The sequence below is a fragment of the Mirounga leonina genome, unplaced genomic scaffold, assembly GCF_011800145.1.
Source record: "Mirounga leonina isolate KUSES-001 unplaced genomic scaffold, KU_Mleo_1.0 Mir_54, whole genome shotgun sequence".
Lineage (NCBI taxonomy): Eukaryota > Metazoa > Chordata > Mammalia > Carnivora > Phocidae > Mirounga > Mirounga leonina.
In genome coordinates, this window is record NW_023270812.1 from 4667502 (window position 1) to 4687979 (window position 20478).

The window sequence follows — 20478 nt, forward strand, 5'->3', positions numbered from 1 at the left end:
GGGAAAAGAGGAGAGGAACACAGTCCCCTGGCACAAATACAGGAGGCTCTCTGAGAACACTGTCCTGGATGTGCCCCATCGCCGTGGCCCTGGGCTCTTACGTGACGGAGCCTGATGTTGCCTGGCTTTCCTTGGCCGATACAGAAAGGGCTGCCAAGCCAGAGGAGGGGCAGGAGTGAACGCCTTACACTCACAGGCCCGGGCAGAAAGACACCTGCCAGGATATCTAACTGGGCAAAGTTGCCTTTTTACTGGCAACCTGCAAACACCTGAATGCCTGGGAAAGAGCTGGTGTAGGCAACAGCTAAGAGAACCTAGTGGCCAACATCCCCCAGCCGGTGAGGAGAAAGGCCATCCTGTTATTGTCATGTTCAAGACATCGTTCTGATTAAAACCATTTCTGAGGCATCCAGGAGACCCAAAGAAATGATGCTAAGAATACGATGAGTGGAAACTTGTTGTTTGGGCTTTTATTTGTGACCTATCACATGATTTCCTTTAATTCACTCATTAGCTTTTTCCTTCTTAAAAAAAAATCCTTGGCTATCTACTGACTTACAGATACTCAATTTGCGTATTCATAGAACTAAAAATCTTGTGTATCTGAGCATGCTACTATAATGGACGTCCTTTAAAATGTGATATTTGGAACTTTTCTTTTTCAGTAGTCGTCACTGACGTTTATGCCATTGGCGGAGAGTTCCCTGACATTTTAATTCAGTCCCCTAACAGCGCATTTTGGTGTCCCCCCCCCCCCAGGTTCTGAGCATTTAGGGTTAGAGTTTTAGGTCTGAAAGTGCATTTTCTTCTTTCTTTCTCTTTCTCTGACTTTAACACCTCTCCCCCCGCACCAAAAAAAAAAAAAAAAAAACAAAAAACCCTCTCTGTTTGTTTTTAAGAAATGAAGAAATGTTCCAACACGTGACCCACAGCTGCAACCCGTTAACCTTTGCTAATATTAAGTCTGCACTTTGGCTCTCTCCTGGGGCCTCTAGATGGATGCACTTTTCCTGTGCTGGGCAGTGTGCCTGCTTGGGGAGGGGCAGGGAGGGACGCTTTCCAGCCAACTCAAACGAATGGAATAAATATCTTCTCTGCAGAGCATCTTAACAGAAGACCTGGCTGGGCCCGAGGTGCTCTGGACTCACTCTGTCCAATACAGTAGCCTTGAACTGTGGTTAGTCTGAACTGAAATGAGCTGTAAGAGCAGGTTTTATAGTGATTTCATAGAGCACATAAAAGATCTTGTTCACAGTTTCATATTAATTGCATGTTGAAATGGTAGTATTTTGGATAGAGTGGATTCAATGGAACATTTTATTAAAATTAATTTTGCCTGTTTATTTTTACCCTTTTTAATGTGGCTTCTGGAAAATTTAAACTGAACTCTGTAACTCAGTTATATTTTTATTGGATGGCACTGGTCTAGGTGACTGAGATTTGTTTTTAACTACTTTACTAAGCAGCAAATATTCATCATAATTTTAATATGGACTTTTCTTTATAACATGAACTCTGTATGGTAAATATTTTATCTACTCTTGTTTCAAAGTATAATGAGGTTTTTTAGCAATTCCCAAAGCACTATGGGTTATCTGACAAATTCTCTTTTATGGATACTGGGTAGCACTCCTGCTACCCAGAAGCTAGCCTAGGCTTTATAATGTGAAACACTTACCCTTAGACCTTCTGGTGCCGACCTTCATCTCACTGACGGGGGCGTCCACGATGTGGTGGAGTGAGGGCATGGGTACCCCAGCAGTCACCAGTGGACTTCCTCCTGCCCATCCACGTCTTCCAGCCCCTGATACTTGTATGAAAGACCTGCAGATAGTTGAACTTTGAAGATGGGCCCTGGTCCTCCAGATCAGTGAGCCCCAAATCCCCAAGTCATATTCTATTCTCACTGGTTTCTGGAAGATTAAAGACTTCTAGAGAACAGAGCCATAGGGAACTGGCGAAACTGATTACATCACAGGGTTGGACTCAAGAACAGAGACGTGCCCCCTTCTTGTCCATGGCTTTGCTTTCCCTTGTGAAATATGGCAACGGATGAAAAACCCACCTCTTGGGAACAGCTGCAAGGCTAGAAATCCAGCCACCTGACATTGTCCCCCACGCCCGCCCCCCTCCCCCCAGTGCCCTGGCTGGCCCTGTGGAACGTAGTCTTTCCTCTAAAACCTGAGGGACTCGTATTACCTCTCAGCCCAGGAAGAGTAAACACTAGGAGTCAGGTCTGAGGCACGACAATTCATTGACCATCAGTGCTTCTCACACGAGTCTCCTTGGATGTTGTAAAAAGGAAGATTCTGATTCCCTAATCTGGGCTAGGGTGTGTGTAACGAGCTCCCAGGTGATAGGCATCCTGCTGATTCAGGGACCGTGCACATTTTGAGGAGCACGTTCGCTAAGTGTCATTTGCTTGTGGGTACATTCACGAAAAATTATCCAGCCTAAGGCCTGGGACATCAACAGTGCTAAATTGACATTAAATATACCTGGTATACTTTTAAAAATTCAGTATAACAAGAAATCCATTCCTTAAAAAAAAAAAAAAGGCACAATGAACATTCTTCTCTTTACAGAGGGACTCATGTCAGGGTATCTTTAAAAGTATCTCCCCTTAGGCATGATAGCATCAGCTACACTTTACTAACTAAAAAGATAAAAAAGTGCCAAGTGAATCATCATCTGGAAGCAACATATCTCTGAAATGATATGAAAAAGCAGTAGTAATGCTGACTGCTTCCATTATTGAGCTCTTACGTGTGTGACGGGTGTGTGTGGATGTATAGGGGTTATCCAGTGGAATCTTCAAAGTACTAGTGAAGTAAGTGTTGCTATCCTCAGGCTCCTGATGAGAGAAATAAGGTTCACAGAGTTGAAGTCATGTGCCAGTAAGAAAACATTCTCAGGAAAACCCCGTGACTCTCACCTGATCCTGGCTGGTTGTCCTTCTTGACCAGAAACCAATCCCACATCAGGGGAGCTCTTGAACACCATATTTAGAACAGATGGTAATTTATAATGTCTTTCTCTTCCTTGGCAATTTAAATGAAAATGTCAACTTGAAAAAAGGTTTCAGAAAGGCACCAAGAAGAATGGTACATGCAGCTAGATTAATCACAAAGATGAACGAAGTACATTTTCAACATGGGCAATATCACTGTTAACGTAACATAAAAGTCTGGGGAAAGTTAAAAGACCATTAAGAGACAGCTAGAACAAATAGCAATCAGCTCAGTTGATAAACAACAGGAAACTGACATGTGCAGCTTACCTGTGAGCAACACCTTTTCCTATGAGTGGCATTACTAGGCAACAAGACTCCACAAACACACAAATGTTACCACGAGCCTTTCCAGTCTTCCTTTGCTCCAAACTGAAGCAGGGAGCCACCACTTAGATGACATAAACATGACAAAATATACCAGGCTAGCTACAAAAGACAACATTCTGTATGGTTCCATTTACATGAAATTCTGGGGAAGGCAAAACTGTAATGACAGAAAGCAGATGAGGGGTTCCCAGGGGCTAAGAGTGGGGGGAGAGGGTGACTGTAGAGTCAGGAGGACACTTTCTGAGGATAATGGAGATGGTCCGTATCATGATGGTGGTGGTTCATTGACTCTACACATTAGTCAAAATTCACTTAAGTGTACACTTGAAATTGCTGAATTCTATTGTATGAAGGTTATATCTCAATAAAGCAAAGGGAAGTATGTATATATAATAACCTGATCTAGCCTTTCTACTCTTTTGTATCTGACTCAGAGTAAGCGAAATTTGGTAACGCTTTGGCAACAGAAAATAAACACAGCTTAATTTCAAAATACAGAGCTAGAAGTTGTTATAGAAGAATAATAGCTTCAGCAGCCACTGCAAATGAGTTGCCAAGACTTTACTGGAGGCATTCCATCCCAAGATACGGCGTTTAGTCTCTCAAGGTCTTTGGACACCCGGAAAGTGGGTCGTCTTTCAGGATATCTGCGTCACTGTGGAGAACATGTCAGTAAATCATAAACCAGCTGGATTTATTCTTAAATTGGCAAAATACATACTTGCTTGGAAGTACTATTAATCCTTTAATTCGCTGGACAGGGAAGATTGGTTTTATGGTCTTGATTACCTTTGGTTTTATCAGTACCTCATATTCTTTGGTAGAGGGTATGTGTTAGGCATTACACTTGTGCTTTGGGAAAACAGAGATCATGTGACTGCTTGATTCTAAATATTAAAAGTTTGAAATTAAGACTGATAATAAATATTTTTACTGAGTAAGTTGGAACACTCAAGCAATTATTTTCATTATTTAATACAAAATCATTTTGCCTAAAATAATCGATTATTAGTGCAAAAGCATTGTTCTGGACTGAATTCTCCAGATAATTCTGCTTTTGGCAACAAGTTACAACTTAAATGGGCTTAAACAATAAGCTCATTTCCTGGCTCATGTATCTGGAATTCTAGAGTTATAGCAGTATTTGGGGTTGGCTAGACCTGAGTCTCAACAGTCCCATCAAGCCATGGTTTTCTCCCTCTCCACTCTGCAGACAGAGTGGCTTCTTCTTCATACTGGTTCCCTCCTGGGTATAGGATGGCTGCTAAATTCTACTTGAGCCCAACACTTTCTCATTAATTCCCTGAGGGTAGAGAGAGAAGATTCTTTCGGGAAACTTTGACTTAAGGTCAGTGAAGGACTTTCTCTTTTTTTGTTTATTTAAAGATTTTAATTATTAGAGAGAGAGAGCACAGAGGGAGAGTGAGAGGGAGAAGCAGACTCCTCACAGAGCAGAGAGCCCGATGCAGGACTGGATCCCAGGATTCTGAGATCATGACCTGAGCAGAAGGCAGATGCTTAACTGACTGAGCCATCCAGGTGCCCCCCGTGAAGGACTTTCTCAAGACCATTTCTCATTGGTTCAAACTGGGTCTCATGCCCATTTATCAGTGGCTCAAATTGGGTCACATTCCCAGTCACATGCCCAGTCTAAGGGTAGAATTACCCTGAGGTAACGAGGTCTCCCCTACAACTGGAAACAGAATCAGCTCCCCTGAGAATGGGAATTGATGAAGTTGGGGGGGGTGGTGCAGTGGGGGTTCTATTAAGAATGAGAAAGAGAGAATGACACAGAGCCAACAACAAAAAAGGTACACTAGGGTCTCATTTAAATCCATTACTTTAAAGGTGAGCTATAGTTCTTCTTGTTAGGAAAAGTACTTTAAGTTTAAATTTTATTTTTAAGAGAATATTTATAGCAAAAAGGAAGAAAGGAAAAACCACCATAATCCTACTACCCTGTGAGAACTATTAATGATACAAGCATATTTTCAAACATTAAAATAAATATTATACTCCGCATATTGCAGACACAGTAGAGCATAATGGTTAGCAATATACAGACTTAGCTATCCACCTCCTGGTTCATCTACTTACTGTCTGTGTGTCCTCAGTGGGTAAGCTACTTATCTTTCCTGTGCCTCAACTTCTTCCTCTCTGTGATGGATATAAGAATAGCATTTATAAGTTCCAACAGCACTAATCCTCTAGTTCAGAAGTCAGCAATCTGCAGCCTGTGGGCCAGACCTGGCTTGCTGCCTGTTTTTGTAAACAGTTGTATTGGAAACCAGCCATTGTCATCCATTTGTGTATCCATCTATGGCTACTTTCACACTATAACGGCAAAGTTAAGTAGCTCCAACAGAGACTATATCGCCCACAAAACCAAAAGTACTTATAATCTGGTCCTTCGCAGAAAAAGTTCGCTGACCTCTCAGTCAGACCAGTAGACCTCTATTGTTTTATCAAAATCTAGCATGTCATAATTCTGTGGTCGTGTAGTAACTTAACCAGCCTGGAGAAAACAATCAAGAAAAAGTGACATCTGCAGAGCTAACATGAAAGCAAGAGATGCTCAGTTATTTTATCAGTTAGTTAAGAATTGTGAGTAATTGAAAAATCTACAGCAGTGCTTAAATGTCAAGTTATCTTCCTGAATTGACTAGAGATCTTGAAATACATGATATATGATCTCCCTTGAACTCTGGGGTGTTGACACTGGGACATGAATGAAAGTGAATTTGTACAGCGTATCTAGTCGATAGAAGTCATAGCTATGGGGAGAAGATAAGAAGACTGAAGAGGGAATGAAAGAGAACCCATAACAAATTGTGGCAATATTGCTTTAGAAAATAAAAGATTGTTGCCATCTGTGTGCTCTGGGGGAGCAGTGGTACAGATGTGTGGATGGGCAGAGCGACCAGGGACTCCCTAGAGAGAAGGGAGTAGTCTGAGTGAGCACAGGCAACCTGACCCAAGTCTAAGCTGTGGAAGACCATAAGTGAAAAGAAAAGCGTTGGAAAAAGTGATACATCCATGGAGGACAACTTCCCTCACAGTATGGGTAGTTTTGATCTTGAATTTAAAGATCCTCAAGCTCTAAATTATTTTAGTCAAATCCAACTTTTCCATAAAATAGTGTTTTAACTAAAGGTTAGATTTTGGCCAGGTGTGTAATGTCCTTCTTTAAAAATGAAGTGACCATCAGCTACACAGAAGTTTTCTAAAATAAAAAGCCTTGAATACATTCAACAGTGTAATGTGACCATTAAGAATAAAGGATTTCTATCAACTGCCTAATTTCAAATCCTGGCTCAACCACTGTCCCTTTAATCCTTCAAGTCCCAAGCCTTGTTTTCCTTACTTATAAAACAGGATTGATAAAAGTACTAACTTCGGAGGGTTTTAATGAGAATCAAATTAAATAACCACATCAAACAAATATTACAGGCTCCTTAGAAGTGAACCATTTTGACGTGGACGAGATAGAGAAACTAATTGTGGAAAACATTTTGATAACCAATCATATAATGATACATTGTTGTAATATACTAAGTTCTTTCATTTTTGATATTCCTGCCTTACTTTTGTGGCAGCAAAGGTGAACATAGGTCTTAAAAATCCTTAGAACTTAGAAGAGTAGATCAGGGAATATTTTCATAAGCATTGTGTTCGTTTAGAGTACGGGTCAACTTGCTGCTGAAACAGAGACCCAAAAAATATAAGGACAAAAAAAAAGGAAAGAGAGAGAGAGAGAGAGAGAGAGAGAGAGAAAGAAAGAAAGAAAGAAAGAAAGAAAGAAAGAAAGAAAGAAAGAAAGAAAGAAAGAAAGAAAAGCATCTTTCTCTCATACGTGCCCACCGAGAGGTAAGCAGCCCAGCCCTAGAAGGCGGCTCTGTTTCCTGAGCGCCTCTAGGACCCAGGTTCCAGTTTTCTTGTTTCTCCACTGTCACCTGCAGCAGGTGGTCTAGAAGCTGGTTCACCAGCATCTCCTTCCTTCCCTTAGGAGAGGGAAGGCAGTCAATAAAGAGCAAAGCCATTTCTTTTTAAAGGATTGGATCTAGAACTTGCATACATGGCTTCTATTCCTACCTCACTGCTGAGATCTTAATCAAAGGGCTACCCATAGTTGAAAAAGAGGCTAGAAAATGTGACTGTAGTGACGTGCCCAACTAAAACTTGGTGGATTCTGTTATCAAAATGGAGAAGGGAAGAATGGATGGTAGAATCAATTAGCAGTCTCCCATAGGCATTGTCATGGAAACTAGTATTGTGTCACTGACTCTAAGACCCTATTGATTGTAAGACCCATCATTTTATGTACCACTAAGTAAGAAAAACCATGTTATGAAATGTATTATTAAACGTATGATTTCTTATCAGCTCAGTTGTAGGACATGTCCCAATTTAGGAGTGTTAAAATGTGAAAATTATGTGTCTTGAGATAGAAGAAATACGGTATTGGAAGGGCATAGGAAGAGAAGGTGATCCAAAGACATCAATTCTGCAGTCTTCTTTTGCTTGTATGTGTTTCCTTGGAACAAGCATAGACAGGAGATATCAAGCTTTGTTCGACTCATCAAGTGTCATGCTTAGCCTCGGTGACGGACAAAGTACCTGCTCTTTGGCTTTGTTTCCTTTATAGTGCCTTATACATAGTAGGCGAACAGCAGTATTTGTTTCATGCAATGAAAGAAAAGACCAACTTCTTGGATGGCCAAATAGAGATGAGCTGAATTTTCCAGGATCAAAAAGATGCTAGATTCAAATAAATGGACCAAAGCAAACTGATACCTTCGGGGCTGTACTTGCTCTTGAATTTAAAATAATCTTATTTGTTAACATCAGGTTGATAATTTAATAAAGAAACATTCATTTGGACCCACCTGCTTTTGCCACTCTTAACGTTTCTTTTCTCCAATTTAATAAATGCGCAAATGTATTTTACTTTAAAACACACCTTTTTTCCTTGGTGAGTCAGAGCAGGTTGGCACACAGGACTGCTGATACTCGCCTGAGAACAGCCTCTCATGCAGCAACCACATCTTTGCGGATTTGTCCTTTTTTAACAGCTAGGGAATCACACTCTCCATTCTCAGGTTTTAAGACGAAGTCGTGAAAGACCCTGGTCAATTCAGTCAGATCATTTGACTTGGTGGCTTTGAATCTGGTCAATGAAAATCTATAATATGCAGGTGTGTCTTGCTGTATTTGCTACTGAAATCTGCTTCTCTTATATAGATCACTGTTACAGATGAGGAAGTTAGTAACCCATCCTTTTTAGATCTGGTGAGGACTCCCCAAATGAGGAAGTGCACACTTATTCTTATGTTTGCTTGGTAAGTCTGACTTGTGATGGGCTCAAAAGCTTGTATCGAATTTACAACGCACCCCTTCCTTCAGAGCAGGCTGAAGTTATGTCTTACTTGGTCTCCGTTGTCTTTCAATGCCCCTCCAGGTTCACAAGTGCGGTGGTGTATCAAGGACTCGTCATGCGCCTAGGAATTATAGGAGGCAACCTCTATATCGACTTTTTCATCTCAGGAGTTGTGGAGCTGCCCGCGGCCCTGCTGATCTTACTGACCATTGAGCGTTTTGGACGACGCCTTCCCTTTGCAGGAAGCAATCTAGTGGCAGGGGTGGCCTGCCTTGTCACTGCATTCTTACCTGAAGGTAATAGTCCCCGAATCTGTCTGGCACTCAAGAACATGAAATAGTCTTAAATCAAAATGCTCAAGAATGGGGAACTTCTTGTCCTTAGAAAATGTACCCCTGCCTCAAAATCCTGGTACCAGGCAACCTAGTGATGTCACCCAATTTTCTGCTTAAGCAGTGTTAATGACTCTGAGTACAGGGATTGGTTCTACAGTTTTTTCTGTTTTCTCCATTTTAGGTTCATTGTGCAGAGTCTAGCTTGTAGTCATGTAGTTTAGTATTGATCACCTTTATTTGACTGACTTTCATGCTCTCATTGACCATGGTTACCATATTTCCTGATTACCGTGTCACTGGCCCCATGCAAAATACCAGGGTTACAAAAAGAAGAAAGGAAGACACTTGTTGACTTCAGAAGGTTCACAACCTAGTAAGGGATATGGATACTTCATTTTTTAAATTTGTTTTTGGACCCACCTGCTTTTGCCACTCTTAACGTTTCTTTTCTCCAATTTAATAAATGGAGAAAATGTTAGTTAAAACAAAATAAAATAAAATAAAATAAATTCTAGTTAGTTAACATGCAGTGTAATATTAGTTGCAGGTGTAGAATTTTGTGATTTATCACTTACATAGGACACCCAGTGCTCATCACAACAAGTGTCCTCCTTAATGCCCATCACCCATCTACCCCATCCCCTGTCCACCTCCCCTCCAGCAACCCTCAGTTTGTTCTCTATAGTTAACAGTCTGTTTCTTATTTTGCCTCTTCCCCCTCCCCACGTTCAACTGTTATGTTTCTTAAATTCTACATATGAGTGAGATCGTATGGTATTTGCCTTTTTCTGACTGACTTATTCCACTTAGTGTTATACTCTCTAGCTCCATCCACATCATTGCAAATGGCAAGAATTCATTCTTTCATTCTTTTATATGGCTGAGTAATATTCCATTACGCACACACAGATACACATACCCCACATCTTCTCTATCCATTTATCAGTCGATGGACATACGGATATTTGGGCTCTTTCCATAATTTGGATTTTGTTGATAATGCTGCTGTAAACATTGGGGTGCATGATATAGATACTTGAATGCTTTCACAACTCACTGTGATAAATGAAATAATAGAATTAGTTACAGTTAAACCTTGTTATAGGGAGTGGGGCTGCTGACTCTCTGCATGGTCGAAAACCTGCATATAACTTTTGACTCCCCAGAAACTGAACTGCTAATAGCCTACTGTTATTTAGAAGCCTTACCTGTAACAAAAGAGTCGATAAACACATACTTTGTATGTTATATGCATTATATACTGTGTTCTTACAATAAAGTAAGTTAGAGCAAAGAAAATGTTATTAAGAAAATCATAAGGAAGAAAAGATACATTTATAGTACTGTAGTGTAAATAATGTCTGCACATACGTGGACCCACTCAGTTTAAACCTGTTGTTCAAGAGCCAACTGTACCAGATTTAGAAAAATAAAGCTCTCTGAAGACTCTATGTGATTTAGAAAAATGGGTACAAGGAGTGATATGCATGGAGTGGTCAGGAAAAGCTTCCCAGAGGTGAGAACTAGGCATGAATGAAAAAGGAAGAGAGATATACTAGACAGGAGTGCCTGGCTGACTCAGTCAGAAGAGCATGCGACTCTTGATCTCAAGGTCATGAGTTTGAGCCCCACATTGGGTGTAGAGATTACTAAAAAAAATAAATAAACAAACTTTAAAAAAGAAAAAAGAAATGTACTAGACAGAAGGGAAAGGTAAGAGAGATTTTTCCACAGTAGAGCACGGCTCTCAGAAGTGTGAACCATCGTTGAGGGATCTGGGACCACACGTTCTCTGTTATCACTCGAATATCCCCAAAAAGGGGCTGAGGATCGCCTGCCACCAGCAGTGACTGGCCTCACAGGCCAGACTGGGAGCTTGGGTATGGCCCTGTGAGCTTACTCGTAGCTGCGTCAGGTTGGATGGTGGCAGTGAGGAGGGAGAGATGCCCAGACCAGGAATGAAGGTCATGGTAGTCGGCCTGGATGGGAGAGGGTGATTTCAGGGATGTCAGAGGTCGGGGGGCTCGATGACCAGGTGGCAGTTGTAGAGCTGTAGAGGTGGCAGTTGCCCCCAGATGCATGGTTAACACAACCCACATTATCTCTGCCACAGGACACAGCAGACCCTGGACAGGGAAGCCCTTCAAAGTCCCAGGGAACATGCGAATTAGAGCAAGCTCCTTATTTCCATGTGCCAGGGCATGGGGGGTGGGAGTTACAGAGAGACCGGATTCTCTGGTAGTCCTTGTATCGGCCCCAGAGAGGCTGTCTTTTCTTCTGAGGATCATCTGAGGATCAAGAAAGAAGGGATAATATTATAGAAGTGAAAATAGACATTTACAGAGTTTATTAGTTATATGAAGGTTTATGAAGTCCCCAAACCCTATTTAAATAAAATTATAGAAATGTCCATCTTCAGACCAGAAAATTTTAAAAAGATGTAAAGTCTTCTGTCCTTTTGGAATGGTTGATGATAAGTAGAACTGCATTTACACGGATCTCATTTTCCTCGAGTATACTAGTTTTGTAGGGCTACAGTAACAAAGTACCACACCCTGGGTGCCTTGGAACAACAGAAATGTATTCTCTCACAGTCCCGCAGGCTGGAGGTCTGAAATCCCCATGTGGGCAGGGCCAGGCTCTCTCTGAAGGCTCTAGGTGAGCATCCTTCCCGGCCTCTTCCTAACTTCTGGTGGTTGCTGGTAACTCCAGGCGTTCCTTATTATCCCAATGTCTGCCTCCATCTTCATAGGACCCTCTCTTCTCTGCATCTTAACTATCATATCTGCAAAGACCCGTTTAGAAATACGGTCACATTCTGGGTTCTGGGTGGACATGAACTCTGGGGAACACTATTCAACCCACTACATTGAATCGAAACATTTTTCTAAGAGTTGGGGAATCTATGTAACACCTGTTGGCCAATACATGTCTTTTTAGTTTCTATTAATGGCCACCACTAAACTAGGAGTGGGAACAGAGCAATAAACAAGATAGATGTAACTCTTGTCCTTGAGAATAATGCACAATTTAAGTAGAAGGGGGACAAATGGGGAACATTGGAGATTTCACTCTTGTTTCCATTTTGCTTTAACACTGTATCATTTTGCGAGGTCTTCTGTTCTTGTGGCATGTGGAATAAGAATTAAGTATTTGTTGCACATGAAATTAGGGACTCGGTTAATGTCTTATGGGTGGAGAAAGGTTAAAGACTTATGGGTGGCCCATCATTTCATGGTATAACGTTCCCCTGGAAGATTCTCTCTGGCCCCAGACTGATTGGGGTGATTTTGATGTGCGCCGCCTTCTGCATGATCCCAGAGAGCATTCTAGACCATATGTCCACACCAATGTTGGAGAAACTAGATGAGTGGGAATCAAATGATTTTGTAGAGAATACTTTCCTATATGGAAAAACATAAGGCAAAGAGCAGACTTTTCTGTTTGGTCTGATCAGTTTTATTTTGAAGATATAATTTCCTGATTTCAGCTTTAGAATTGTTCTCAGCGATACTGAAAAATAATTATTATGCTCTTACTCTAGACACACCTTATTTGTGTATTCCCAGATTCGGCTGCTTGGATAGTCATATGTCAGTCATGATTGGCAAGAATAAATTCACATCCCTAATGCTCCTTGTGAGTAACCACATTTTAAGAGCTGTTCCTCACTTCATTGGCAGCCCTTCTCCTTAAGGAGCTTTTGGACTTGGTTACTTGGGCTGATGAATTAACATTAGAAAGACTTCTCCTCTCAGTCATCCTTGACGTCAGGAACAGAAGGACAGCCCCTGCGGAGAATGCTGATTAGCCTTTTAGAGGACGCAGCTTTAAAATTGTCAAGAACAATTTAACTGACTTTCCCTCCACTAAGCACAACTTTTTATGGTCTGAAGAATGAGATTCTGGAAAAAGAAAGTCTTTCTGGCTGTATCTTCACTTAAACCTCACTGCTTTTGACCCAAATTTTTGAACTCTGATTAAAGTCTGCAAACTAGAAGGTTTTCTTTGTCCATAGTGGTCTGGCTGCGCCTTTCATTCGGATTTGTTTAGGATGGCTACAGACCTAGCCGCTTGGTTAATTACTCTTTCTGAAGCCAGAGAGCTGCCTTTTACTTTTATTTCTCTTTTAAGTGAAAAGCCAGCAAATGTATCTTAATTTACATATCTCTAGTACAAATTTTCACTACATTTTATTTCAGAACTCAAAGCAGATGGTACATTCAGAGATGTCAGAGAGTGTTTCTTTAAAATCCTGCATCCTGGGGCGCCTGGGTGGCTCAGTCGTTGAGCGTCTGCCTTCAGCTCAGGTCATGATCCCAGGGTCCTGGGATCGAGTCCCGCATCGGGCTCCCTGCTCAGTGGGGATCCTGCTTCTCCCTCTCCCACTCCCCCTGCTTGTGTTCCCGCTCTCACTGTCTCTCTGTAAAATAAATAAAATCTTTAAAAAAAACAAAAGCATGCAGTCACGGTGGGGCGCCCGGGTGGCTCAGTCAGTTAAGTGTCTGACTCTTAGTTTCAGCTCAGGTCATGATCTCAGGGTCGTGAGATCAAGCCCTGCATCTGGCTCCTTGCTCATCCTGGGGAGTCTGCTTGAGATTCTCCCTTCTCCCTCTGCCTGCCCCTCCCCCTGTTTGTGCTCTCTCTCTCTCTCTGCCAAATAAATAAATAAAATATAAAAAAAAAAAATCCTGTATCCTCTTCTTCAAAAATTGAGGTATTATTCCCAGTAATCTCCAGTCCCTTGACCAAACCCCTGTTCGGAGGGACCGTCTTTCTCTGTGTTCTCGGGGCTCCATGGAGAGAGTTCCAGTGTTTGTACCCATTTGTAAATTGTCTTGTGTTCTTTTGTCTTTGCTACTAAAAGTGTCTTCTGCCACTCCAAGATGAACACAGCTTATCACTGGGATGATCAGAAGTTTCTGTTTGCATACATAATATTCACACATCATTTACACTTCCTAATAAACTGCTTTCATTTCACTCCTAGTGAATCAACAGCACAGTGCCTCTGGAACTTGTGTTTTATTAAACATTTCACCAAAATCTCTAGCTCAGTGTGGTTAGACAGGGGCTCTGCTGCTCAGAAGGAGTTGAGAGGCTTTCAGAGTCCAGTCAGCATGTAGCATAAACCACATCTCCTCAAGGGTGTCCACTTGACAGCGTTTTCTGAACATTTTACTCACTTAACTGGTTATTTATCTGTATCCGCTGAGCTAATCACATGTTTTGTGTGTATGTGTGTGTGTTTTCATTTGGTTTCTTGCTTTTTGTTTGGTTCTCTCCAGCAAACAGTTCTAGCCTCCGTTGTAAACTTCAACTGGCATTGAAGTTGTCCACGGGACTCACTTACAGAGTCGTTTTGATTCAGTAGAAAAAAACCTATAACTTAAGAACTTAACCTGGGTAATCAAGCTATTTCCACAGTAGCAGGCGACATTCTTTGCAGCCCGAGAGCTGCAAAAGGTTGCCCGGTTGGGCTGGGACCCAGGGAATCTGGGCGAGAGCTCCCACTTTCCGTTCCCTGGCACCTGGCACTGTACCACCTGCTCATTGAAGGCTGGGGTGGAATGCATTTCCTGGTCCCCCTCCCTGGCCTTCATGAAAAGGCACAGCCTAAATAAAACACATGTTTACAACCGTTCCATGCCAGAGCAGATGGCAGCCCGGCACATCAGTGCAACACTGATATTCCTCACCCCCTGATGTAACTGTTGATGGGAGAGCTACAGATGTTCTCATCCGGGAAAAACGTCAAGTACGCCAGGACGTCTTCAGCCGGTGTGCAAGCAAAATGTAATTTTGTAGTAATAAACGAGCCTCCCAGCAACGATCTTAAACTATCTTTTTCTGTGCTCGCCCTCCTAGGCAATTGTATTATTTAGTGAGTTTTAGCTTTTTTTATTTGTTGACTCTTCTGTAGAGAATACACATCCATCTACTGAGCTTAATTCTCTTCTGTCCTCCTCTGTATTCGTGTCTACTTTTCTAACAAGAAATCATTTTTCAGGAAGGGGCAATAATTCTTCTCAGAGATAAGAGCACTATTTAGTGCTGGGTGAACATAAATAAATATGAGTATAAAAGGGAAAGGTTTCCTTTTCAAAGACGAAAGTCAGAATGTCCTTAGCTTTGCTTTGGAGAGCAGATAGGTGCTTACCCATGCAGTCATATGTCCTCATCCCCATGTCCACTAAGGAAGGCTGGCATAAATTGCACTCTTAAGAGATTTAGAGCACTGACTTTGTAGGACAAAAATGGTTTACTCCTTCTTCCTTTAAAACTCAAAAGAAAGAAAATATTTAATGAAGAACATTTGTTTTTTTGCACTAGTCACTGTGGAGGCAAGGAGAATTTCCTCATATAACCAATGCAGCCCTAACGTAGTTCATTTTTAAATGAAGGAACCAACTAATCTTTAAGAATCTGGCTCCTTCTGCAGATGAATGGATAAAGAAGATGTGGTATATATATATACAATGGAATATTATGCAGCCATCAAAAGGAATGAGATCTTGCCATTTGCAATGATGTGGATAGAACTGGAGGGTATTATGTTGAGCGAAATAAGTCAAACAGAGAAAGACATGTATCATATGACCTCACTGATATGAGGAATTCTTAATCGCAGGAAACAAACTGAGGGTTGCTGGAGTGGGGGGTGGGGTGGGAGGGATTGGGGTGACTGGGTGATAGACACTGGGGAGGGTATGTGCTCTGGTAAGCGCTGTGTATTGTGCAAGACTGTTGAATCTCAGATCTGTACGTCTGAAACAAATAATGCAATATATGTTAAGAAAAAAAAAAAGAAGAAGAAGAAGGTAGCGGGAGGGGAAGAATGAAGCGGGGGAAATCGGAGGGGTAGACGAACCATGAGAGACGATGGACTCTGAAAAACAAACTGAGGGTTCTAGAGGGGAGGGGGGTGAGAGGATGGGTTAGCCTGGTGATAGGTATTGAGGAGGGCATGTTCTGCATGGAGCACTGGGTGTTATGCACAAACAATGAATCATGGGACACTACATCTAAAACTAATGATGTAATGTATGGGGATTAACATAAGAATAAAAAAATTAAAAAAAAAAGAATCTGGCTCCTTCTGGATGATTTCTTGGGGTAAGTAGCAAGATGGGGGGACATACACTCTAGTGATAACACAAGGTTTAGATGTCCCCTTCCAAAGGTTCTGGTCCTCAAAGCCTTTGCTACCTTCCAGAAACCAACATCAGCTTCATGTCGATATCTCCTGGTCGGCTAGGAACAGCTATTCTGTGTGCTATCACTAGGGGAGGGAACAGAGAGAGGACAAATGGGTACCAGGCTTCGGTAATGGTTCTCAAGGGCTCAAGTGAAGACCACCTTCCAGAGAAACAGCCAGTGCACTCAGGCCCTCTAGGAAAACAGTGCCTGGAACACTGTCCTTTCAGTCTGGTGGCTGCTCAACAAATGGTTCTTGAATCGTATTCCCATCCTCTAGCCCTGCTCAGAAAGGTGACTAACACCCTAAATATTAGCTATCATCCTGGTGGTTGTTGTTGCTGTTAAAATTTGGCTACAATATTAGGAGGTATCTGTCATTCGTGCTTAAAATTAGCAAAGACTTAGGTCCCAGGAGAACACTAAGCAAATGCCTTTTGTTGTTTTGTGATATTTTGTTGAAAGCAGACCCCTAACTCTTTGTTTCCAAATTTTCTGTGTTCGCAGGAATACCCTGGTTGAGAACCACAGTTGCGACCCTGGGAAGACTAGGGATAACCATGGCCTTTGAAATTGTTTATTTGGTAAATTCAGAATTGTACCCAACAACATTACGGTAATTCCAACCTATATGTCTGGTTTCTCCTAAGTAATTCTGCAGCCAAACGTTTTGACGTAAGAGCCGTGAAATAGTTTCCTTAACTTGGTGATATATTAGCCTGGGCTGAATTTAGTCGGGAAAGAAGAGGTGCTTTGAGTTATGGCTGCTTTCTGCATTGCTACCTTCCGCATTTTTTGAAAGAAGTATTTCTCGTACCAGTATCTTTATACACAGCTGTGGTTTTGTGGGATCAGATAATCTGGTTAGAGTACTCGCTTAGATGTGGGTTAAAACTGTCTTCATCAGCATCACCCCGTTTAAAGGCTACAGCCTCTGTTCTGACCACACTCCACATCTTGCCGCTGTGCGCAGCTGATGAATGCAGGACAGAGTGAAACAGTGTGCATGGGCTGCAAATTGGCCTCCTTTCCTGGGGGAATATTGGTGGGCACACCTTACCGTCAGGTGAGGGTGCCAAGGCGCCACATCAGCATCATGGAGTGGGCTGCAGAGTGAGCCACCGGTGGGATGATGTCCACCTCACCGTCCTCACTGTGATTCAGCTTTGCCCAGGTGTGAAATGGGGCAGAATGGAAGTGGTTTGCTTAGAATATGGGAGTCGTAGCAGTTTTCAGAGGTAGGAACTATAGAAATGGGAAATATTACTAAAATGTCTTTGTTACTTATATAGCTGAATATTTTACTTATCTTGAATATAGTTAAATATTTTTTATTTAAAACAATTTTTTTACTCTACAGAAACTTTGGAGTTTCTCTTTGCTCAGGTTTATGTGATTTTGGGGGAATCATAGCCCCGTTTCTGCTCTTCCGGCTAGCGGCCATTTGGCTAGAACTACCTCTTATCATCTTTGGTAAGAACTCGTTTTATACATTATTCCTAAATCCCTTCATCCATATTCTTTGTATTGATAGAACTCTATAGTGATTATTCGGTTTGCTATTAATGAGATCATTTAATTTTTTAATGACAACCACTTGAGTTTTGAGTAGCCCATCCGATTGCGAAGACATGTGAAACACTAAATGCTTTTAATTTATTTTATTTTAAAGTGTCCTGATGAGTCATGTTCAATTTAGCTTTCTTTGTTTAGGTTCTGAGTTAAATTCCAGTACTATAAAAGTCTTACGTATTGGGAAACGGAGCCAATAATTTTCGGGGGACCAATTTGGACCTTCGGTTTGTTTCAAAATAAGCCTAAACACTAATTACATTTTTAAATGTTCTGTATCTGTTGAGATCATATCTTCATTTGCTTTGATGGGAGCATGCTGTGCAGAAGGAACAGAGGACACAGAATCCTTTGCCTGAGTAGCCAGTAGCCTCTGTGCTGGCCCTCAGATTCATACCCTGCTTCCTACTTCAATCTCCACGGGCCACATGAGGGGATAGAACCATAGCTTAGGGGCAGGGGGCTTAAGATAATTCCATCCAGCGCTTCTCAAGTGCTGTTCCAACCTTTCTGCCTGGGTCGCACACCCGCCTCCACCCTCCTCAGCAAGGAAGAACACAGGTGGGCCCCTTTCTCACGTACTCTTCCTCCACCGCTGCGTCCTTACTCCCAGCGGAGAAGTTTTTCACGTATTGCCCCGCAGTTCAAATTATCATGAAAATATTGAGTCCATGAGGACATACATCCTTAGTAATGCAAAATCCCTAACAGTGCTAGCTAGGGATAGTAAAGCTTCTAACCATTTGATACCACCGAACTCAGTACAAGATTATTTCAAAGTATTTCATGGGATCTGATAAACAAGCTCTGTGGCCAGCATGAGAAAGCAAAGAGAGTGCCATTGTTCGACCAAAAGCGGTCTGGGAGCCATGTTTCAAGGTCTCGGCCTGGCCTCCAGGGAGTGCTGGGAGAGCCGGCCCTTCCTGCAGAGTCTGGCTGCGGAGGGAGCCACACTTCCGAGCCATCGGTCACATCACAGTGTGATTAATCCAGAAAGCAGAAGGTGCCGGGGGGGAGCACAGCACAGGGCCACCTGACCTGCCTGAGTCAAGGAGGAAGGAAGCATGTGTCGTTGAGATCTGAGGCGAGTAGAAATTCCCCACGTGGGGAGTGTGGGCTGGGGCTCTGGGCAGCGGGAAGGCCAGTTAGAGGACAGAGACTGTGTGCGCTGGGGCAGGGAGGGAGGTGAAGCTGGGAGGCAGGCATGGGCCAGATCAGGAAGGGTCTTCCCTGCCCTGCGGTTTGCTCTCTTTCCAAACGGCAGTGGAAGCTAAGAGCTCTAAGCTGGGATTGACAGTGCTAGGTTTGCATTTTAGAAGTCCGATCTGCAAATAGGTTGCAGGGGGACAGTGTTGGTGGTGAGGCAGTTTCATCAGGAAGGGGCTCCTGGCGGCTGGGGTGAGGGCGATGACACACGGAGTGTTGGGCGTGGAGAGATTCGAGAAATACATTAAAGTAAAACCGGCGAGAGGGATGAGTGAGTGGGCTTGCTAGAGCCAGAGGGGGGTGGGAGGGCGGGATTCCTGGCTGGCAAAGGGGGAGACCCGGGCCCCAGAAGCAGAGCCAGTGGGTCTGGAGCTGGAGGGAGCAGGGCAGGTGCTCAGGGGCAGATCCAAGAGAGAGCAGGCGGACGTGAGGCCTGACTCGCAGGGGTGAGTGCTGGTGCTGGCCGGCACCCACCTGCCAAGACCAGCACCCACCTGCCAAGGCCGGCTGTGGCGTTTTCAGGGATGTTTGAGCCCAGTTGTTAACCTGGCCGTTATTAAAACACATATATCAAATAGATTAAAAACAGAGGTAATAAATGCTCAAAACCCATTTACATCTCCCGGTTACGGGTGTCCTTCAGGTTACTTTTGTCTCGTGCATCCTTCTGGGGCAATGCTCTACGCAGGGTGTCACCGCGCAGCCCTTCCCAGCGCCCTGTGCGGTCGTGTCGTGGCACTCGTGTGAAATGCCCACGGCGAGTGTCCTTGCACCATGGAAATCGGCAAACGCTACAAGCCGGGGCTTTATTTTCTGGACAGTTGGTTGGTAAACATTCACCAGCATAAGTGGACAGAATAGGGAAGGATGGTGTTTCCGGAATTTCGGCTCTAAAGACCAGCAAAGGCGGGGATGGTGACTGGAGGATCCCGTGAGGTGGCTAGAAGGGTCCCTACGATGAGAGGCTTGCGTCCGGTTCAGTGCTTCCACCAACTGGAGTGAGGGGGTTCATGGCTACACGGAGCAGCCCGGAAAGCCTCTAAGAGATGGCCAGTGGGGTGCAGTGGCCCCAAGTCTGACCGTGTGACATGGCCCAATAAGGAAAGGGACGGAGAGCATGCAGTAAAGCTCTTGGTCAGTAAAAGGAAGCTGAGGGGATTCCTGTCTGGTGGCTGCCATTTTCCCTGAGAGGCGGGAGGTGAGGTCTTCTGTGAGGGGTCGGCCCTTAGGCACCCATTAAATAATTGTTTGGGGGGTGAAGGAACGGATATGGGCAAGAGTCCTGGGGTGATGGGGCTGCACAGTGTCCGAGGAAAGTAGGGAACAGTTCAAATAGTGGCAGAGGAAAACTGGAGAGCTGGTTAGGGTAACCCGAGGGCTGCTGCTGGTGAGGGCTGGTTAAGGGGGGTGAGCAAACTGCTCTGGGGTGAGCAGGGAGGGGCGACAGGGGC

General features: G+C 43.2%; 1 protein-coding gene across 1 annotated transcript in view; it reads left to right on the plus strand.

Moving 5' to 3' along the window:
* The window catches only part of LOC118001785 (solute carrier family 22 member 3-like), an 87445-nt gene that overhangs the window by 62515 nt on the left and 4452 nt on the right, over positions 1 to 20478 (plus strand). Inside the window, exons 6-10 of the mRNA XM_034991931.1 lie at positions 8582 to 8679; positions 8799 to 9013; positions 14831 to 14833; positions 16757 to 16865; positions 17610 to 17722. Coding sequence (XP_034847822.1) covers positions 8582 to 8679; positions 8799 to 9013; positions 14831 to 14833; positions 16757 to 16865; positions 17610 to 17722 — 538 coding nt within the window. The remainder of the gene's footprint in view (positions 1 to 8581; positions 8680 to 8798; positions 9014 to 14830; positions 14834 to 16756; positions 16866 to 17609; positions 17723 to 20478) is intronic.